Source organism: Contarinia nasturtii, unplaced genomic scaffold, assembly GCF_009176525.2.
Source record: "Contarinia nasturtii isolate CC-2019 unplaced genomic scaffold, AAFC_CNas_1.1 Cnas_scaffold_4311, whole genome shotgun sequence".
Lineage (NCBI taxonomy): Eukaryota > Metazoa > Arthropoda > Insecta > Diptera > Cecidomyiidae > Contarinia > Contarinia nasturtii.
The window spans coordinates 1,973,083-1,996,407 of NW_022201606.1; the positions used below are offsets into that span (position 1 = coordinate 1,973,083).

Below are 23,325 nucleotides of genomic sequence, written 5' to 3' on the forward strand. Positions count from 1 at the left end.
GTAAAAAAATTATACGATTTTTTTTTTTCAGCAACGCAACTTTTAATATTAACTTTACAGTTATTTAATATTGACAGTCTTTATGGTGACGACGATTGTGTATTTGTGTGTCGCTGGGTGATTTTTTATTTTTCGCTTGCACCAACACATCCGTTGCTCACATTTGACTGGTGTACAAATGTCATGTAGCTAAACACATGAAATAGAATTCGAGCGAGACAAATACTGTGTGGCATGGCCGTTTGACGTTCGGGTGACGGTGAGACAAATGATATGGAAATCGACGAAAGAGATCGCACGTATGACAGTGCTCTATACGTCAAAATCTACAACGAATACTTCATACTCACACATTCAAAGTCGAATCATATGATGGGATAACATGCATGCGTACGCATCACCACCGATGAATTACTTGGTCTGTTGCTTGCACACCGAAAAAAGAAACACACACCAATCGTACATCACATTCTAGACAAAAACGAATACAAAACAAATTGATTTTGGCTGTGTATTTCTGTATTTTTATTTGTTTATACAGTTGATGGTTTCAGTCTGTATATGGTTCTTTGTTCGGATAATCTTCTTTTGCCGAACTTCCCGCAGGAACAGACACAGCGAATGGTACCTTATGCACGATGCGTATACAATACTCTTTCTTTTTTGGCTTTGCGTGAACTCAATAATTGCAGTGGAATTTTCCACTGGGCTCTCTAACAATATCTCGTATCCAAATCTCAATTCACTGACTATTCTGTAAACAAAATATATATAAACGTATTTTGTCGTTTTTTGGTCACACTCTTCGTAAACTGCAATAAAGAATTTTAAAACAAAAACATTTTCTCGAGCTTCAATTATACAAAACATTAAATATTTATTTTAACAATGTTTCAGCAATATTTCACACAGTTCATTTGTTTGCAATTGTTTGACAAAGAAATTTGCAATGAAAACTAGAACGAAAAGAGATGCAGGCCTTCGATCAAATGGAATCAAATCAAAATGATTGTCAAACATTTATAATTTAACACAATTTTATTTGTAATTTTTACATGGTATTTTCTATGTATTAACTTACAAAAATATTCGATTTGAATGAGACATCAAACACTGCTAGTTGAAGTTCGAACCGATTGAAATATTCAATGTCTTTGATTTGAAATGTGCAATTTCAGCACCATCGAAATTTATAGTTAGCGACCTCTGGTGGTGGGCGCACAAATGTAACAACTGACAGTTCAATGCAATCCAACAAAGTGGCAAAAAAACAACACATTGTAAATAAACAGTAATCTAAAACGTAGCTTTTGTGGTATCCCTCGTATTTCCAGTAATTTTTGGATGATTGAGTGTGCTAATTATTAAATTCAATTGTAACAGGTAAATTTATTGATTATTCTGGTAATTGATAAGATTCATAGCAGATGGATTTAATTTCGTTGTTAAACAATACCACGTAGATCTTTTGTTTAGATAATTCAGCTGGTGAATTATTTGATTTAATATTGCGTCGTAACAAAAGAATATTACATGATTTTGATTATCAGACATTATTTGATTTGGTATGTTTTCCAAATTGATATCATCTGTTTTCATCAATCAATTTCCCCAAAAAACATTGATAACATGCATTGACGATCGAAAAATGCAAAAAAGTGCTTGTTTTTTTTACATGTTGGTACTTCATTTCGATTGTAACAAAGCCCATACAAATCAAATTCAACTTGCATCGATTGCATGACAATTTCTTGCAAAACACAAAGCAAGCTTTAAAACGTTGGAGAATCGTAGTGGTGCGCATGTTACAAAACAGTCATAGATTCAATTTATCCGCAGATATTCTTGTAGTGGATGTGTGCGTGTATTTGTGTTGGCGCCTGTATATGTATTATATGTATATGTGTGTGTGTGTGTGTGTGGATGCGCGCACACCAAAACTCCAATAGCAAAAACGATTTTTCCACATTTTTCATCCTTCCTTTTTGCCAATAAACAGCAATTACAACCTTCTGAAGGAATTTTCAACTTGTACTTTGACAGCGCCAGTCAGTTTCGATTGCTTTTTCCATAAGCTTTCAGCGTTTTTAGTTCGACACCACGGAACGATTCTCCACACAGTCAATAACAATTTCAACCAAGAAAAAAAAATACTTTCATTTCATTTAACGAGCTTCCTTTTTCATTCACCACGCAACGCACTCTCATTCAAGTCGAACGGACACGGATTCATTTCCTAAAGTGTTAAAAAAAGAGTAAAAAATTCTTTTTTGAATCAGTTTAAACGTGAATAAACGCCAAGGGCGAATATCTCATCATCATCATCACTTTGAATCTAATTGGATAAGAAAAAAAACGTAAGCTACGCAGCAAATATTTGAACAAGAAAAAAAACATATTTGTATTTAGACTTATTTGTCGTGCTATTCAGTGATTTTGAAAACTTTTTCCCCCCATATGAGGAGAAAAGTGTTGGAAGTCATATCAATTATCGTCTTAAAATGAGTATTTAACAATTAACAGAGTTTAAAAAAATAAAGATACTAATGAATAATTGCAGTACTGCATAGTACAGTTAATTTATTTGTCGAGTGAAAATATGTGTTGTGTGCTGAACAAAAAAAAGGAAACAAAAATCGAAATATTATTTAAATCTCGACTCGCACCTTGTAGCCTTGTTCCCTTTTACACATATTTTTTCCCTATGCTAACTCCTACCGTACGATATTGCAATAATTTTTTGGTTTCATGCATTTTTTTGTGTGACGTAATTTTATGGATAATATGTGACCGTGTTTGACCATCAACCAAATGAACATTTTGCTGACAAATCGACAACAATTGAATTTCATTATGGTTTATTTCATATTTTTGTTCTCGGTCAATTTAATTAAATTTTGCTACTAATTGTTAATTCATTTTCGATGATGATTGACAGTGATTGGTTTTTGTGATTTCAATTGTATCGGAATCAATGTTTGGGCAAAGGGTTAATACATGAAAAATTTCAAATTAATTAGTCCTTGACTTGAAATTTGTGTGTCGCTCAGTTTGGATGTTGAATTTTGCATTTAAGGTGGTGCATTTTGGTTTTTGGTTAAAAGTCATTGAGAGGACAATTTAAATTAAATTGAATTGTGGTGAATGTTGTTTATCTGTATCGTTAAATCGATGTTGGAATCGTGTATGCAGAGCATATTGTGCAAAAGGGAAATCTTATCAGATTTAAAATGCACAAAACCGAAGAAATTGTGTGACCTCACGGATACACTTAGCATCAAGTACTCGCTCATGTCACAGCACAATTCAAAAAGAACACGTTGAAAATTTGTCGTATTGTAGTTGAATTTGCGTTGATGCGATGATTTTTTTATTCATCTTTCAACTGCTGCTTCATCTATTTTCACATTGTCGTATTTTCTCAATGTTACACATTCAACATTTTCCTTTCGTTGGTTGAACACTCCACAAGCGCATACAATCAACATCAAATAATTCATATATTTGTATAGCAACACACACAAACACATCGGAACATACACACACGACCAAACCAAATGCACACACAAGCATACGTTGAAGTCGAACATTTTTGTAATGGAAATGCGCCCTATGTGCCATTATCCACGAATGCTATCAACTATTGACTTTTTTTTCTTCATCTGACGTCGACTCCACGTCGCTATGCATGACATATACACAGTATTGAGTTGTAAAAGTGTGTAGACCCATAGTCATTCAAAGCATAAACATCAAATTTCCATTTTCGATAGAAGCGTTTATGTTTCCATCGATCCCATTCCTCTATTTTCCATTTATGCACGTGCATACACATTTCAGTTCGAATGAAGCTTTTCACACTGACTCATGTATGTGTGCGTGTGTGTGGGTGTGTATGTGAATATTGTGGTGTGTATATTTGCCGCAAGGCACATTGTCACAATGGAATCGACAATGGTACTGTACAGTAGCCTTGATGTTGTGGTAGCTCTTATGCATGTATACTTTGTCTGTATTTGAAATGATTATAACATTGTGGAGTCTTAACATCGTTGTCTTCGAGTCTGTGGAAATTCAGATGAAAGAGTACCAACAACAACAAAAATTGAAATGAAAAATCAAATAAACACCCACGCATGCAAACAACCAGCAAGTAACCAACCGAGTTAACCAAGCTGGATACGAAGAGACACAGAGATTTTCTCTCCACATATACGTATGTCGCATCAACGAAAATCGATGCAAAACTCTAGCTGCGGGCATATATTCTTTGCTAGTTTTAACAAACAAATGGATAAATTCCGTTTCAGAATGCCATTGTTCATGTGCCTTTGCAGCCACCTCCGAACCACTCAGTTGGCCATACGATGTGCAAATTGAAACGACAGCAAGTGATAAGTGTTTTATACATCTGCAACGCAATATGGAATTGGATTTAACTGTATAACACCATAGAAATTGTGTGCCCATCATTCAAAACGGTTGGTCGTCCATTGTTTTCGATTGTTCGTTATAAGAACGGCTTTGGGGTCAAAACTTGGCTCACAGATGTTGCTGAATTTGATATCTAAACATTTCATTGCGTGCACTAAATTATTCGTCGGGCATTTCATTTGATTAACTCATTCAATTCGTGTTTTGTCTCGTTTTTCGGCTTAAATCGTATGTGCCAAAGTATGTATTGAATTTCTGCTGAATTTTCAGAATCGTTTTCAACTCAAACATTGAGAGTAATCCATCGGCTTTGAAGGTCCTTTCAATTTTTTTATAGCCTCGTAAAATCTTCGATAAAAGCACTTTGAATGGAAACTGTGTGCGCTGTAAACACTTAATTCGCAATTTTATGAGTTCACTTTGGGAAATAAATACGGTGCCAAAGTTTTAGCCAATTTCTGTTGCGATAAATTTTAATTAAATTTTATAAGCCTTTTTCAAATCAATTAACGACTTCAAACTACAGACGCTGAAATTTAAAGAAAAAGAAAATGTCAATCACATAAATCCATCTTATGGTAAAAGCATCCAAAAATGAAAGGGTTTACATGCGAATTTAGCACCATTTTAATTAGTGAAAATTACTTGCAAATGTATCGGCACACACCCAATTTGACCCATTCTTCAGAAGTCAATCCATTCTTTTGCATCGTTGTTCATCTCATCAGCGACGTCAAACGGTGATAATGACGGAATTCTTACTTGAATTAATCCGAATATTTTTTTTCGCACAGTTCTGCTGTTATCATTCTTATGCCATTTCGCAAATGCATGTTTCCATGCTCTTTCGGTGAACTTCGCATAAACCATATTCAATAATAAATAATTTCTTTTCAACAGCATTAACTGAGAGAGAATTTCACATAAACACGCAATAATGAAGTGTGAACTGTGCAGCATACAACTCACTCTATCTATTGAGAGTGTCTATGTGTCTGCGTGCTTGAAATTACTTATTCGCCCATGGATTGTTGTTGAATAATAAATGTTGGGAATACACGTTCACACATTTTTGGAAAACAACAACAAAGCTTAAAATACCACACTCACGCTTTACCGATAAAAAAAGCACAAAAGAAAGAAAATATAAAGCCTCCATAAACGGTAAATAATGAGAAAAATTGGGTTAACCAATTTTCCATGTACTGTTCGAGATAGAACGGATCCCAACCGTTGATGAGCAATTCAATGTGGTCGGGCGGATACAGAAAATGTGAGAAAATTTTGTTTACGCTCGCTTTTCACGCCACAATATTCTGAATTCATGTTGCAATTGTATATTAGTTTCTCTCGCGTTAATTGCCATCAGAAAATTGATGCAGATATAAAGCGACTGGCAAACAGTTATATCCTTTTAAAAGGCTTCGTTTTGTTGACATCTGGATTCCAGCTGGGACATTATACATATTGCAATCATTTGTTTTTTTTTCTCTCCCTCTGGTGCAACTTTAATGCTTATTATTTTCCTTGCAAGTCATACTTGAATGACTTGAACAAGGATTAGTGTTGATGAGTGTGCACACAATGTTGCTTAGTTCACATTTAATGAACAATTTAAAACAAATATTTAACAAAAGATAGAAAAAGTTAGTTTGATTGGCTATTTTTCATTTAAATTAACTTTTCAGATTAATTGACAGGATAACGAAGAATTTTAAAGCAGTACACAGCATCACAACAGTAATAGTAAACGACAAGCATGTTTTCTGGATTAACGAATCAAGTGAGTTCATGGATGGGTGCCGTGAAAGGTGAAAACGAAGGTGGAGATCCAGCTGCACAAGAGAATGTCGACCCGGTGCAAAGTGAAATCGCCGCCGATGCTGGCGAACATTCATTCGAAAATGTTCCTGTTGGTGAAGAAGGTGAAGCCGCAGCAATCAGGTGCGTAACAATTTGCATATTGATTTTATTTTATCGCGAATTTAAATGCATTCAAACATTTACAATTGAAACACATTGTTGTGATTGTTGTTTTATTTGTAGCCCAACCAAAGCTGGCGTATTTTCAAATGTACAATCGAAAGTGAGCGGTTGGTTGCCCGCAATGCCCACGATGTCTATGCCTGCAATGCCAAACGTAACACTTCCAACTGTTGGTTTGCCAAATATGCCAAACATTCCCGGTTTGAAAAAGAATAGCACAAGTGCTGATGCCGAGGGGGCGGTTGAGGCCGCTGAAAATGTTGAAAACGCAACTGGTGCTGGTGATGATGATGAGGATCGATCTAGGTATATCAGGTATGTGGGCCTTGCAAATAAATGAAAGCGATTTTTTTTCTCCACTTTTTCACTTTGATTCGAAGCGAATATTTTGGAATGCGTTTCAAATTCAATTGTCTTGTATAAAGATTTTCAATATCTAGAGATTCACACACACACATCATATACACTAGAATACACAACCACAAAATAAAATACAATTTATATTTATACTATACAAGTTATAAAATTATAATATACATTTTGATTATGTCCATTTTTCCGTTTGATTGAATTTCAAAGCAAGCAAAGCATTTGTATGTAAATTTAGCATATTATTGCTTTGTTTTATTTCCGATTCCGCATTCGTTCTGAACAGTTCATTCTTCTCTTATTTTTTTTTTTGTCATTCATTTTGTTTGATTTTGTGCCAGTATTGTTCTTAACATTTCTATGCATTGGCCTCACTTCGATTCCATTTCTCTGCATACCATGTTTTTGTTCCAGTGAAAGTTGAGCAAAAAGCGAAAAACTTTCCATATATTAGGGCAATTTTGAATATAAACATAACACAGCATACAATCGACTTTATATATTCACATAAAACCTTTAGTCAGTTATATCGATTTTGTTACGTTCGTTTGACTCGGATAGTGAGCATTTGAAGTTTATTTTAGATTTGTTTGGTTTAAATTGACAGTTTTTATGATATGTTTTCTAGATTTAATTTATTCTATTTCACTTTATACTAGCTCCTTTATACGATTTCAATTTTGTGTGTTCATTTAGTCAACAGTTCAATTTATGTCGTTTTATATTAATCAAGCGCAAGTGTGAAAAGGAGAGGAAAATGGGGCCAATTGGCGTCGGTAAAAAATAATTAATATCACTTATGGTCCACCCTCCGTTAAAATTCAATGATGGAATGAAAAAAAATTGGATTCACCGGCGTTATAATAAATTTTGACAGAATCATTTTTTTTTTTTGGTGCTCAATTTAATTTTCTTTGAAAACAATGCCCAAACCCAAGTCACAGTTGATTGTGAAGCATTAATTTATTTTCGTCGCAAAAGAAAAAACTTCAGCCATAAGCAAATCTCGGCAACAAAATTCAAAATTGTTGGTTTTCATCAAGTCACAAAACGAGAAGCGATAATTTAAAAGAAAGGACCAATGGGAGGATGTGAAGACTTCAAGTCTCTTTGAGCCGACGGTGGCGCCCCGAATTTCAAAGGGGACGTCAATGTAATTTCACAACTCAAATCGAAACTAAACAGCGCGCCAATTTTAAAATTTGCTGTCATTTCCTCCCATTGGAAAGGACCGATGCGAATTTATGTCAGTGATAAATTTCTGTGGCTATGCAAAAAAAACACATTGTTGTAAATAACAAATTAGAGTTTACATAAATTTTCATAATTTTCCATGGAAAATTCTCTAGATAATATCTTGATGCTAGACACTTTGTTTGCATTCCATTATAAAAGTATAATCAAGCGATATAAATTGGGTTTAGTTGAAATGAAACGTCTACATTTTGAGATGTGCCGCACATCAAGGTAAGTGGAATGTAAAATGACGGGAGATGTGCCTTAACACAGAGATTACAATTTCATTTAGTGGCACAAAATTGGTGCATTGTCCAAATAGCTTTGTTTTCAAACATTCTCAAACTTGAGCTGCTGCATCTGGATGCACAATATCCACATTTTCAATTTAATCAAGCAGAAATCGAATTCGGTCAAAAGCATCTCAACAATAATTTCATAATAAATGAAACATACTACAATTTCATCTACATCATCATGCCATGTGAAGCGTATTAGCAACAATGTTTTTATGCAGAAAGTTTTTTTTTACATAAACTGGCACATTTGCAAATCTAATTTCTTTTTGGCGAGCATTGCACTCAAGTTCTGGAAATGGAAAAGTGTATTTTTATGAAAATCAATTCTAATTCTGAGCGCTGGTAATCGATCTTTTTCATTCGTTGCTATAGAAATTGAAAAGCGATACCGAATCCATTTTTAGAATCCTGAATTGACAACATTTGTTGGACTCTCCAAATATATATATGGATATTGATTGATCAAATATAGATCGCACACACATAAATTACAACAATAAGATGTTATTTGCTGCAAACAATCAGCATCCGAGGGAATGTAGCACATTCATTTGTTTACATTGTGTAGTTGAGCGCACAAATGAAGCGAGAGTATGAGATACCAAACAGGACGAACGGACGCGATGCTCCGAAGAAATTGGCAAATCACTTGGAAGCAGAGCAAGAAAAAAATACTGTTGCGTTGGTGGCTTCCAGCTATTGAAAGCTTTTTTTACTTGGAATACAGACGTCGTTCATCATTATCCGCGTATTTCCCGTTCCTTTGCTTTTTTTTGTTCGTCTTCTGGACGCATTCAAAAACTTTTGAAGAATGTAATTTACAACAGCAGCAATGAAAATACAATAAAAACCACAAAGTTTTTCGCGTAGATTGTGTTTGAAATGTTGAAAGTTATTTAGATTTGAGTGATAACAGAAGGAAATGAATCGATAGAAAGACGGAACAGAGTATATACAATGCTGCAAGACATGAATATAGCAATACACGAAAGCACGAAGCTATTTCGAAGAAGCAAATCGAAAAAAAACAATCCAACTACTTACCATAATACTTTATTTATTACGAATTTGTGTTGAATATCGTGGCTTCGTTGGCCTGTTCGCGCGCGCTTGGTCATAAATTTATTATCATTCGGGTTTTGTTTTCGTTTTCGCCGTTTTTATTGCAATGTAAGAAAACGTTTATTGAAATAATAAGAACCCGCACGCACTGAACCAGCCATCATCACAATCATCAATCATGCCATCCAATGCCAGTTGCGTGCTGGTCTCATCTGGAGCACCCCCACTTGCTTACGTCTTTTCCTTCACGGAATCGATGTCGTTTCGATATTTTCATTCATTTATATTCGATGATATTACCGGAAAGTTTCATTGCTTGAAATTGATTGTTTGCGTTGTACGGATTTTTCCGACATAAACGAATTCATACGCAGGGTTAAAATCTCACGCAAAAGATTATTTCATTAAATGAAAAGAGCCTATAAATATTATTAACTTTTAAGCTTACACAAGACTATTCGTATTGACTATGAAATGAGAGTGAAGCGAAAGATATCGAAGTCTTTTAAACGTTTCAAGTAAAATGAAATGAAGTAAAGAGGATTAAAAGCCAACATTTTAATTCTCCATATATTCATGGACTAATCTTTCTGAGGTAATTACCGTTTCGCATAATGTTCATCGTTCAAATAAATACAAAAAGTTTTAGTCGCCCGACAATGGTATCATAAAAAATTATTACAAGAAACTACATGAACTGCATTTCAAGTAAAAGGTGTGACGTCACTTGAGAAATGAAAGCCATTTTAAAAGCACGAAATTACCGAATCACATTTCAAAAGGGATAACTATGGACGTTGATCATTGTTGATCGAACCTAAGCATTTAAATGAACATTTGTAATTTTCACAACAAATTTTTAGCCGTAATTTGAGCTTAAATATTCAAATTATGTTGAATACTTTCTCAAATCTAATCCCACCACGAAAATGAATTCTGCGCAAAACTTTATTAATCCTTTTGGCATTTTTTTTTGTTAAATAAAACTGTCACCGAAATATGACGAGGTAGTCCAAAAATGAATTGTTCAAGTTGTGCGGTATGATTTGGCTTAAAATATGCAAATCGAATTTGTTCACACGTTTCGTCAGATGATAATGGCATGTTGAAAATATGTAAAGCCACTCCCTCGAAATTTATCTTGATCAATATTTATTTGAATGAAAGACGCTGTCGCTGGCGACAAGATTTTTCGCTCATGTTTTCGAAATATATAATTTTCGCTCATGGTTACGTTTATATCTAAATATTTGGCACCCCCACAGATATTAAATCCCACTATTTATCTTGGGACGCCCGATTACAATTTTGAAAATATGTCAACGGGTTTTAAAAAAAAGAAAAATCGATATAGAATTATCTGGAGAAAAATGATACGAACTTTCCATTCTCATATGTTACTAATGATGAACATTTTCATCAAGCAAAATAATCAGTTGAATCATCAAAGATTCCCACACAAAAAAGCACACACACACACACGAGCGTGGCATCGCTTTCAAAAAGAAATATCATATTTCCATCACTGTAGCCTGGAAAAAATGCTCATTAAAAATCGACAATTCCACTGTTTGTTTATATTGTTCGCTTTATGTTTGGTTTTAATTATGTCACAATATTTTTTATTTACTTTATTTTCGTTTATTCATTTCCGATTACACAACAGCCAATTTCATATGAGTTACACACGAAAAAAAAATGTAGATAGAGGGAAATCACTACCAATACACATTCACTATAACAATCACACACAATATTTAAAAAAAATCAGACAGAACGCATCATCTTTAGCAAAAACCAATTGAAAATAGCACATAAATCGAATCATTTAACAATTCAAACGAAATCGATTTAATTCGATGTCGAACCGTTATGAATTAAAAAAAAGCAAAAAAAAATCCTTCATTTTTTGTATGGCCCATAATCAATCTCGTTCATAAGTTTATTGGTGTTATTTTTTTTTGTTTCTCTTCAAAGAATTCAATGTTTTTTTTTTGTGTGTCGTCGTAGCTATTTCCCCCCAGTAACAACAACACGTAATTTGTTTTGTTTTCTCTTTGCTATGGTATTTTTTGGTTTAAATTTCTCTTCTTCCTCTCAAATTATCTTCTCGCTCGGTTCGCAAAAGCTCTGATAACAAATAACATTCATTTCTTCGTAACAAATAAGAATCATTCCCTTCCGCCATTTTCATCATTTCACATTTCAGTATGGATTTTGTGCTTTTCGGTTCCACATCATGCACTTTGTATAACATGTTTGAATATTCATTACAATCATCTCCCTTTCAATCAATCGGGACAGACAACATAGCTGTTTTGTCATTTATGCTGGCCATTCAAATCACTTGTTATTGAGATAGAAACTCTTCAACATTTGCCATAATATAAATCTTTTATCGGATGCCGTAGCAATGCATATTCGACATAACATCATCCGTTCAATCCAATCCAAATAGATGACTTTTATATTATAGTATATTTTTTCACTAGCTTCTCTAGTTTTAAAAAAATAGAATTCTTGTTATACCATATAGATTGAAACCCATTCTTGTTGAAATCTAATATGCAGTTTTTGTTACAAGAGCATCTTTCATGGAAATGTGCATTATTGAAATTCATGGTAGTTTCAATGCTAATACGATGGAAAATCCAATAAAACACTACATTTTCTTCATACATTTTTTATCAACTTCTTTCGCATTTTTAACGCTTTTGAATTCATGTAAAATACCGCAAATTTACCGTACACAAAGTGAAAACAAACCACTTTGACCATTCAACAGTTTACGGATTTTATGTGAATCATTTATCTTTCTCAAAGCCTTTACTAAACCTTTTTTGTATGCTTTTCCATATTTTTGCGAACCAAATCTCATTTTTCTATATATATATTTTTATTTCGTTCTTTTTTTCAACCTCTATTATTCCCTTTGGTGAAATTTGTGCAGGTGTTAAATTTTAGAATCGAAATAACGTTCTAAAAAATCAAACAAAACCATATCTTTTGGCTCTTTCTATTTTTATGTAAAAAAAAAAACAGTGCTACCGAAGGCGCAGATTCTCGTCCAGCGAGCGGCCCAGGAACACCAACCGATGAGAAGGGCGGACAAGTTGGCATCGGTAATTGATTTATTTACTTAATATTGAATAGAATAGGAAAAGCGTGCTGACACCTGAAGTGTTTGTAAAATGCATTTAATAAATCGTTCATTGTGACAAACATTCAGTCGCAGAGCGATTGTTGAATGCGCTTAGATCATCAATCGTTTTAGAAAATCGACATAATCGGTGTACAATAGAATGGAAAATAAAGCAGAGGAAATGTTATCGCATGATATCGAAAGTATTGTACACTCGTCGCATCCGTGAGGAAACCTATTAATCTCCCTTGATGAATTCTATTGAACTTGAGATGCAAACGGAATCTAACTCACTCTCTTTTTATTGCAATGTCGTCCAGAGAATGGATTTTGCAAATTTATATTTACATCAACATTGGAGTCACCTTCAAGCAAGGCACACACACACAATACAGCAGAGATTGTCCAGTAAAACGACATTTGTTTAATTTGATCCATTTTCTCCTTTTAATTATGCAACAAATGCATACTTGAGCCGCTTGTCGTCATTGCAAACCATGTAACACAATCCGAGGATAAGATCTAGAGATTTATAAAATGAAAGAAACAGTGAACATTCCTTGGGAGAGAAAAAAAGCGTTTCTAAAATGACAACATTTATTTATTTATTTCCATGCGTGCTTTTCATATATTGCTTTATGTATTAGAATGGCACAGCATAAACAACGGATTTTACAACAGCAGATGCCCTTTGCGCACTGGCGTCTATTCTATTCTGTTCAATGGATGTTGGATTGTCATCCATATTGTTACAAAGTAGCAGCTATTTTTGTGTTTGCTTGATGCTTGTGCACACAGCTATCATATAAAAAAATTATACGTAATATCCAATTTTGTTCAGTCAAGCCACCATGGTATAAACGTTATCCACATTGCTTACAACGTGCTCCTAAATTACTGTCAGAGCATTTTATTTCCATTTGTTTTTTTCTGAATCGTTACCCCAAAAATCGTGTACACATAAGACTTAAATGTTCGTCATATTGAATGTAGCGTTACTGAAGAGAGTTAGTGAAATAAAGCGAGAAAAATTAACAATGAATAGGAAATTTCGATAAAAACCCAAGAGTATTGTTGCACAAGTCAAACATTTATAGCGATATCAGCACTTGCAACCTTTCCACGTTCATGTGTCAAATGCGATCTGACGTAAAATATTTTTTAAACGGTCATATACCCGCCACATTTTTTTCTCTGCGCATTTCAAGCGAAACACGGATTCAAAACTACCTTTGACGTCAACGTAGCAACGTTGTAAATTTTTAGATCGAAAAATAGTTCGAGTGTAATGCAATTCCCAGAGTTTTGTAGCACACTTACATTTCATTTACAGGACATAATTGCGGGTTCGTATTATCACCGTCGAAAAGGAAATACTTCGCACCCGACCTCATTTTCGTTCTTTTTGTTATTGAAGAGCTGCTCATATATTAACTGGCATCACACTTGAGACTCGTGTGCAACACGAAAATAGTCTCACATAAGAATCTGTTCACTCATGCTGAACAATGACGGAGGGCAAAGTGCATAAAAATAAATCAAAATTATATTTGCCAGTTTGAACACGAATCAAATGGCAGCGTGGAATGTGCGCCACCAAGGCACAATAAACGACAAGTGCTGTTTTTTTTTATTATGCTGCGAATTATGTCACCAAGAAAACGCAGCGCAATAATCCGACTTATAAGCAATGTAGAAATTATGATTTGAAGCAAATTATGCGCGCAAAGTACACATTAAAATATTAATCGGAATTTATGACATTCTTCTTTCTTCATCCCAGATTACCCCCTTTGTTTATGTTATTATTTATGAATGGTTTTTGTGACTTGTATCCGTTTATTGTTTACAAATCGACTTTCAATGGTCGTAAAGGGAAAAAAAATGTCTGGCGCCATAAAATTTTGCCATTCCAATATACGTATAAATACTGAGACGGAAATTCACAATTACAATTGGCTGAAATGGAAAACCGGATTTCTTTTCTCATGGATTTTCTTTTTCATTCTCATTCTTTCTCTCACAATAGTCACAACGAAAGTTACACAAGGCGCAAAGAACTTTGGATCGTTCTTGTACTCGGCTGTTAACAAAGCGAGCTCTAAAATCAAGGAAACAGTTAAAGATAATGTATGTTGTTATAGCCATACCTTTTTCTTTTTTTTTTTTTTAAAGAATCCATTCAACCGAAGAAAACTATTTATCTTTTGAAATACCTTTGATAGAACATACTCGGCGAATTCAACAAGGAACAAGAAGAATTCATTAAGAGTCAACAAGGCGGCATTCAAAGCGGAGTCGTTCCTTGGGCTGGACATCAAAATGAGGAAAAAGTCAAAGAAGAAATTTTTGGATTATCATCGGTAATTATCGGCAATGGCTGACTATTATTAATCGGGTTCGATTTCGAATTTGACCATTTACGTTTTGTTGTGTTATGCATACAGGACCGTCGGAATTTCGTTCGTGCACCACCATCTGGAGTAGATTTTGAATTCAATTACGATTTGTCATATCCAACAGCCGTTGCCATTATGGCCGAAGACACGCAATTAGAGAAAATGCGCTTTGATTTGGTACCGAAAATTATCACCGAAGAACAATTTTGGCGAAATTACTTTTATCGTGTATCACTAATTTGTCAAGCATCCGATCTGGGAACATTAGGCGCACAAGGAAGTGAAAATGAAGGTAAGTAATTCCTTACACATGTGCCTGATACAAAAAATATGCCACTGTCGTATGTAACAAATTTATAGCCCGATAATCACATTCATTTTATATGTTTGTTGCGCTGAGCATTTATTTTTCAGTTCTTTTTTTTGTTAAATTAGTTGATTTGTTTTCTATTTTTAATTTTTAATTTCATATCGTAATGGTACGACGGCGACACTTTAAATTCTCACGTATAAAGCAAATAAATCTGAAGAGAATAGTGCAAAACCTTTAAATAAGCAATCAAAAAGCGCTGTAGAAAGTGAATTCGTATCTGATGCATTCCAAACCACTGACAAGGACTTGGACGAAGTCAAAGCTGGCATGAAACTTTTGGGAATCGATTCGTTAACAAATCAATCAAACAAAAATGATGGTAAGATTCAACGATAAGGATTTCCATGAAAGTTCAATTCAACAAACGAATAAAATTGGTGCAGATGCATCTGTGTTTGGTATGTTCTCGTTCTCCAATTTCGTAATAAAGACTCTCTCGCTCTCTTTCTCTCTGATTTTTATAAAAGCGTAACCGCATATTTATCGATTCTTCAAACTTATTCAAGGTCTATACTTGCTGCGATGATGCTGTTGAATTGGATCAATGGCGCATTTCCGTGTTTTTATTACTCAGAATGCATTAGCCACCCCAAGTCGTTCAAGATAAATTCATAAAACACTTTTAAGTTTTCTCTGTTGATCGAGTTTTATAAGGATTTATCTCACTTTACTAAGTTTCTGTTATTTCGATTTTATAGTTAATCTTATTTCGAAGTTTATTTTCTGTTTGCTCGGACTCAGCGCACTTTATTTATTTTTCAATCATTTTTTTTAAAAGCCTGTTTGTTGTTGCATGATTTTGTCAATGTTTATCGGATCGAAGACATATCTTTCGACTTTTGCTGTCCACTCAAGCTTATACTAAAATTAATTGATGAAATATTAATGGAATTCGTCAATTATCTTTATGTGGCTAATGTAGCAAACATGTATGTTACTATTGAGCCGAACAAAAAATGGCTCCCCTATAAAATGGATTGACGCACATGTTCGCCTTGACTCCTTGTTGAAATCCATGCACAGCACCACAAAAAAAGAGAAGTCGAAACCGTTGTCAAACCACTCAATAAAATCAAGTGATTATATTGTGGTTCATTTTTTTCATTTTGTCATCAAAGTGAATGTTGATCTGAAGTATTCCTAAAGCACTTTTTATTCATTAAAATCAATGTCATCTATAAATGCCCTCACGTGTATGGATTTTTTTGTCATAATGAAAATCAAGTACTCATGCAAATTGGGACGTATATTGCTTTCAACTCAATGTAAAAAAAAACACTTTATTTATCGGCCACAAAAAATATTGTTTTCATTTTCTGTTTTAATTCATCAGCTTTCCTGTTTGATATTCCACTATTGGTTATGTTTTTATTCTGTTTCTGGAATTGTTATTTTTTTTGGCAAATGTGTAGTTTAGTTTCTAGAGAAAATATAGAGACATTTTGTAAAAAAAAAAGAAAAAAAAAATTAATGTGTATAAAACCGTAGTAAGTGCAAATAGTTTTCATAAAATTCGAAACCATTGAATCACAAATTGATTTCACTCCAGTTCATCACTCCATGCAACAACAAATAAAAAAACAACATCAACCGAACTAATCAATATGTTTTTCCCCTTTTTTCTATTTTCTCTTTCTCGTTCTTGCAATCGCATTTTCAAATGGCCAACCCATCTCTTATAAATAATATGCACCGTCCAGAATCTCTAAATTAATTGAAGCTACAGAATCAATTTGAATAAACCAAAACCAAAAACCATAAATATTGTAATTACAAACAACAATAAAACAGAGAAAAAAATACCAACCAAAAAATAATTAATTTAAATGAATAATCACAAAAATAATTAAGCAATTCTATTTGAATTATCGTCAAAAGTGGACATTGTATCCGTATTTTTAGAAGACTAAAGAAAATGGCATAAAATCAGAATGAATTGAAGAAGCGCCGACATTTTATCGGTCAAATTGTAAAACCGGATTATTAGGAAGATTATTTTCATTTGTATGGAGAAAGAGACAAGTTCATAAAATTTATTTTGTAAAATAAAATCAATCTTGAGATATAAATGAACACATGTAACTAAAACACACACGTAACCAAAAGCATAAAAAAAAGTAAAAACAACAACATTTGTAGGCAATAATAATGAAATTATATACAATGAGATCTTTTGCATCAATTGCGCGCTCGCACTTTCTTTATAAATATATAAATCAATGAAAGCAATTTTTCAGTGCATTCCAGCATAAAATAGTAGCTTTTTTGCGCAAACCAAGCCTAAAAACAATTTGAATGTTTGTTTTTTATTTCTCGTTCGTTTAGATTGTTGATAAGTGATGTTTACGTTTCGATCAATCGATCAACATTTTAATTGTTTAAACATACAAAAAAAAAATTACACGTTGTGATTGTTATATCTAATATTTGACGTTGGACACTTCAATTTCCCAAGAAGAAAAAAAGAACTTCACCCGCGTGTTAATTGGTGTTGAAAAAGAGTCTGAGACCATATACCCGATATAATTTTTCCATTGCACTTGTTATTGATTCATGAAGGAAAGGGAAAACCGAGAAAAATTCCATTCCAAACCAATTCCACGTTATCAAATTAACTGTTCTTGCTGAACCAAATCCCTCACCCCCCCACCACTATTCAACAATCTTTAATATTACTTTTGAAAAGAAATTTTACTTGTAATTGAGAGTATAGGACTAGTCTTTAAAAGAAATTACTATAATTTACTATATTGATTCAAAAACATAGAATAAATGAGATATAAAAGAAGAAACACTCACATGCAGAGCCTTTAATAAATGACACTGTTCAGTTTCGTCTTCATTTTGAGAGCTAATTTAATATTTTTCGTAAATGTGTAAAAAAAAACCAAAAAGTTCTCTGCTCATGTTTCGACTTTTGGAAAATTCGTTGGTAATTACTGTAACGGCAATAAATTGGAATCACGCTCAAAATTAACATGCATCATTTACGTTCATTCAGTGAAATAAATTTAAAACTGAAAATTTTTGTGCTAAATAATGTCTATAATTAACCCTGGAAAATGTGCAAACTAGAGATAAAAGGCAGACAGACACGATGGAAAGTTGGCGAACAACCAATTTTTCATTAGCACAGAATTATAAATACAAACGCATTTTTAAACCAATAACAATTAATACTTTTGACATTAGAAAGTGGATTATAAGAATTTATCTTGTCGAAGAAAAGTGAACAAATTCTAATCGCTGAATGTTGTCTTTTTTTTATTTGCCATCGAAATGTTTAAACAAAATATCAGCTAAATGTTCTCTTTTTCTCATTTTTGTGTGCAAAATCATGTTGTATTCTCAAAAGAAAAAAAAAACCTTCAAAATCATACCCAAAAAACAACTCTATTATCCAACTGAACATTACCATTTATTATTATTCATTGTATTTTAAAAAAGAAGAAGAAGAACGAAGAAAAAACAAACCTAAACAAAGCCACAGCTATATATATTATAATTACAATTGAAATTTATAAAACCTAGTGAAAAAAAAGAAATATCTTTGAATAAAAAAAAAATACGTTACTCAGATAGATATTTATTCAAGAAAATTAAGAAAATACAAAGTGAACAGAAAAAATGTGAACATATATCTATTGAATTCTATCAAACTTTATCAAATATTTTTGTCTTTGTCTCGCTATTTCTACGTTTCTGTGTGTTAATTTTTTGGTGCCCCTTTGTTAATGTTTCTAACTTTTCAAATGTCGCTTTCTCTATGTAAACCATTGCAATATATTGTGTACGTATGCGTGCTTATGTGTGTTGAGAATGTTTGTTGAATGAACGATGACCGTGAATGTTTTGATTTCTCAACCGAATGATTGTTCAGTTTCGACGGGACGATATTCACATTTGTCCAATTTCATTTTAAGATGGCACTGACCGACAGTACATGTACATTTCCAGACACATTTTGAGCACCTAACAAACACATTGAAATGCTGGAACATTTCTAATACATGCTATCTCGAAATTCATTTATTCGGCTCTTTTTCCATATGTATATATTTACTTTAGACACCTCCTTTAAACGACATCCCACTAGAACCATCAAATGGCGAATCGAACGCTACATTTTCGGTTTGTTGTTTCTTCCGTTTCTTTTGTGTGTGTTTGACATAAAACAAATACAGGAATTTTGCCTGAACATTTTTAATTTCGTCATAATTTTCGTTTTCTGCGTTCTGTGTCGCCATTCTGATGTCTCGTATCACGGATGTGAATTGTGGGCCTTCTCTGACTAAAAATAAAATTAACAAAAAAAAAAAAACATAATAATAAAACAAAACACGTTTAAATTGTGAACGAGTGATTGTGGTTTGTAAGATAAAGAAAAAATTACGTAGAAAATCCAAAGTAAAATGTATTTAAAGAGAACGACAGAAATGCGATGAAGAAAATGTGCTAAGACATTTTTTTGTGGCAAAAGGGAGAGAATAGAGCAAATCAATACAAATTGAAAATTTAACAAAAAAAAACACAGACTACTAGTTAATCTAAATGTGCATTTAATGAAGATAACAAAAAAAATTTGAAGATGAAATTTATATACAAATATACATCATAATATATATTATACAAAAAAAAGTGAATGCAACATGCAAACAATAAATGAACATTGTAATCGGAAAAATTTTAAATGACATTCAAACTATTCAGTGAGTTGAAATAAGATTTAGTAAATTCGAAAATGTGAATAGGGAATACAAGTGGAAATCAATCACAAAAAACACACACACACACACACATACACAATTGTGAAAAATTATTCATCAGGTACCATTCTAGGTTTTTGTTCACTTTGTTGCTACTTGGACAATCGAATCGTTTCCATGTGGCTGATATAAGACAAAAAAAAAACAACATCACCCAAAAACACTATCAAATGACATTTTAATCATACTTAGCGAGAACGCCACTCTCTCTTTCTTTCGAAATGATGTGTACACAATGTTTGCTTCACATCTGATTGAATCGAGAACCGAATCCATTCGCAACACTACTTGTTACATATTCCATACATTCAATCTCTTTCACTTTGAGATGTATTTTCTTTCTTCTGTTCAGATAGCGGGATGGAGCGATAAGAATCCGAAATCTAACTATACAAATTTATTATACATCCATGACTATATGGCCTACCTTTTTTTGAGAAAAAAAAAAACGAAGAAGAAAAAACAAACAAATAGAACACCCTTCCCGTTTTCCTGATATCGATTTCGAAGACGAAATCGAAAACACTGCCACTTAATGCGATTTTATACACTATTGTAGCTCTATATTTCTTTGAAACAAACAACATAAAAAAAGTCAATAAGTTTCGTAGAAATCTTCAAGAGAACGAAAACGCACAACATGTAATTTTTGTCCGCTCGTCAATTGGATACTGAATATTTGTGAAATTGAGGATTTTTTTCATTTCATTTTTTAAATTGACTTGTTGATGTTTCGTTTTCGTGTAGTAGAATGAAGTTTGGCTACGTTACGCATCCAACCCGCTATTTGGCAAAAAAAAAAAAAAAGAAAAACAATTTTTGAAGCTATCGCTTTAAACAGTCGATTCAATGCGAGAATTAAAGAAAAATACAAGTTTTGCTTCTATTATTATATGAGTGAGGGCAGCTTATTATATCATACCACACACAGATCCATCATAGAATTTATTCAAGATATTATTATTTATTTTCAAATGTACAAAAAAAAAACATGTTTACAGAGGAACAATGGGAAAAAGAGTTGGACAATGAATTGCAGGAATTTGAATTGGTTGACAATGGTGGGGCATCTAATGCCGACGATGCAAACCAAGGCGATGACTGGGAAAAAGACGCTGACGGATTACTCGACGATGAAGACGAAGAAGATCTTAAATAAAAAAAAACATTGAATTAAAAAATCCTCGTCTTTTGTTTAAGTAACGTTTATTTTAAAATAAATTGTTCGCATTATATTTGTAGGTTTCGACGGAATTTTGCAAAATTAGTGGACTTTTTTCTCTTTATGTATATTATGTATATCTCTGTTAGCGATTTTAATTTTGAAATTTTAAACAATTTGTTCTTTGAGGCCATTTTATTTATGTAGCAACGTTTAATGATCGAAATCTTCACCGAAAATCCATGCAAATTCACTTCATTTGAAATGTGTAACAAGCGGATGACGAAGATCGAGAGAGTGAGAATGAATGAAATCAATCAAGAATATACATAGAGTAACAAACAAATAAATTTCAAACTAAAATTGTACTTATTTGTGACTAAGAAAAAAAAAAATAAAATTTTGAATTCAAAACCAAAATATGCAACAGTCGAGTCCAACCGACAGCGCATAAGTGACAAATTATATTGTAATTATAAAAGGAAATTCAATAAAAATCAATAAACAAAAGCATTATTTGCGGTAAATATCCAACATTGTTTCTTATTCATTCAGCGGATATGTTTTGACTTGGTGAGAAAATTTACTGATTTTTTTGTTTTCTAAGAAAAAGTTTAGTTTTTTACGAGAAAACAAAGAAAAAAACGAAACAGTACAGAATGGTGTAGTAATCGAGATGATTCGGATCATGTAAGTTCTTAATCGTTCTTTACCTTGATTGAGGTTCTTTGATTGATTTAAGTTTTCAAACAAAATTGATATTTTGCCGATAATTTAAATTTCATTTCAATCAAAATATTTATACGTATATTTAAATAAAGCAGTTAAAAATATGAATTTCAATCATTGACTATACGATTTTCTTACTAATAAACGAATTATCAGTTTCAACTTCAAACTTAATTTTAACTCACGACTCAAAAGAAATTTGTATACAAGACTCGTATCGCTGAACGATTCGCTAAAATGGCTGAATTGAAATTTGCAATGTTAATAACGTCAAATAATTGTTTAAATTAATAAATCGTTTATTTAATTAGTTTATCTGATAAATATAGACCCCATAAAGTGCACGATCAAGCAGATTAAATATGTTTTCAGAATCAAACTTCATCATTTTAGACTGTATTTGCATTAAATAAGTCCCTATCAAGTCATCAGTAACTAAAAGTCTTATATTACGAAAGTAACATTGCGTATTTTTCCTTAAAATTCAAAAAATCTTCGAATTAATTGGTCAACAATAAAAATCTAGTATTAATATTTATCTAGTTTTGTGGTTTACTTTGGAAATTGATAAAAACTGTAATCAGGTAAATCAATCTAATTGCACACTTTCATTCAGATATATGTTTTACGAAATGTATGTTTAATAAATATAACAGTTGAAATGGATCAAGAAGTCGATCGGTTGAAACAAGAAGCTGCTAAAATAAAGCAAGAACTTGAAGATGAGTGGCTAATATTAGACGACGTTGGGCGAAAATATGAAGAAAGAAAGCGACAAATTACCGAACATATGCGAAGAATTGATCTGGCGCACGAAAAAATCGAACGAGCCTATAAAGCGTGTAAAGAGTATCAAAACTCGAAGTAGTCACCTATGCGAATGCTACTTAAGCCGACTATGCAAAAAATTTGATTCATCGACGACATGTATTAATATGACATTTTTCAGCATTATATAAAACATATAAATATGACCTTTTTTTAGCCATAAAAATCTCTTGAGTTTTGATTTTTTCCCATCTTTGAAAATTCATGAACAAATCACATTTTTAGAAAGGAACAATTGATTATTGACCTGAATGTTATCTTTTATATTTGTTACTGCCTATTTTAATTTGAAAAAGTTAGCAAGCAAACAAAAATTGGTTTTGAGAAGTCATCAAATCGCTGGGAAGCAGCATCATGTTTTTTGTCAATATTATTACATATATTATTAACTTAATAATACACCGCCAAAAACTGGCTGTCTTCATTTAATTCATGATAAGCAGTATTGGCAGGAGAAAGGTATAGATCGCATACATTTTTTGAATGATGTCCTTCGTTAATAGCGGTCACTGAATGTTGTTTTTGATCACATCGTAGAAA

At 32.8% G+C, this 23,325-nt stretch overlaps 1 protein-coding gene across 6 annotated transcripts; it reads left to right on the forward strand.

Annotated features, from left to right (window-relative positions):
* The first annotated feature begins 1,257 nt into the window (after positions 1 to 1,257).
* LOC116350561 (synapse-associated protein of 47 kDa) lies at positions 1,258 to 21,762 on the forward strand. Of its 6 annotated transcripts, none has more exons than XM_031782371.1 (9): positions 1,258 to 1,383; positions 6,123 to 6,378; positions 6,481 to 6,735; positions 12,429 to 12,508; positions 14,558 to 14,658; positions 14,754 to 14,891; positions 14,976 to 15,219; positions 15,443 to 15,619; positions 21,068 to 21,762. In XM_031782371.1, exons 2-9 carry the CDS (start codon positions 6,194 to 6,196, stop codon positions 21,223 to 21,225), a joined length of 1,338 nt encoding a protein of 445 aa, XP_031638231.1. In that variant the 5' UTR covers positions 1,258 to 1,383; positions 6,123 to 6,193; the 3' UTR covers positions 21,226 to 21,762. The 6 variants fall into 6 exon arrangements, with proteins under 6 accessions (XP_031638231.1, XP_031638233.1, XP_031638235.1 ...); XM_031782373.1 differs by having other exon boundaries at positions 1,270 to 1,383; positions 6,135 to 6,378; XM_031782374.1 differs by lacking the exon at positions 1,258 to 1,383 and adding an exon at positions 1,996 to 2,357 and having other exon boundaries at positions 6,481 to 6,726.
* Positions 21,763 to 23,325: the final 1,563 nt, after the last annotated feature.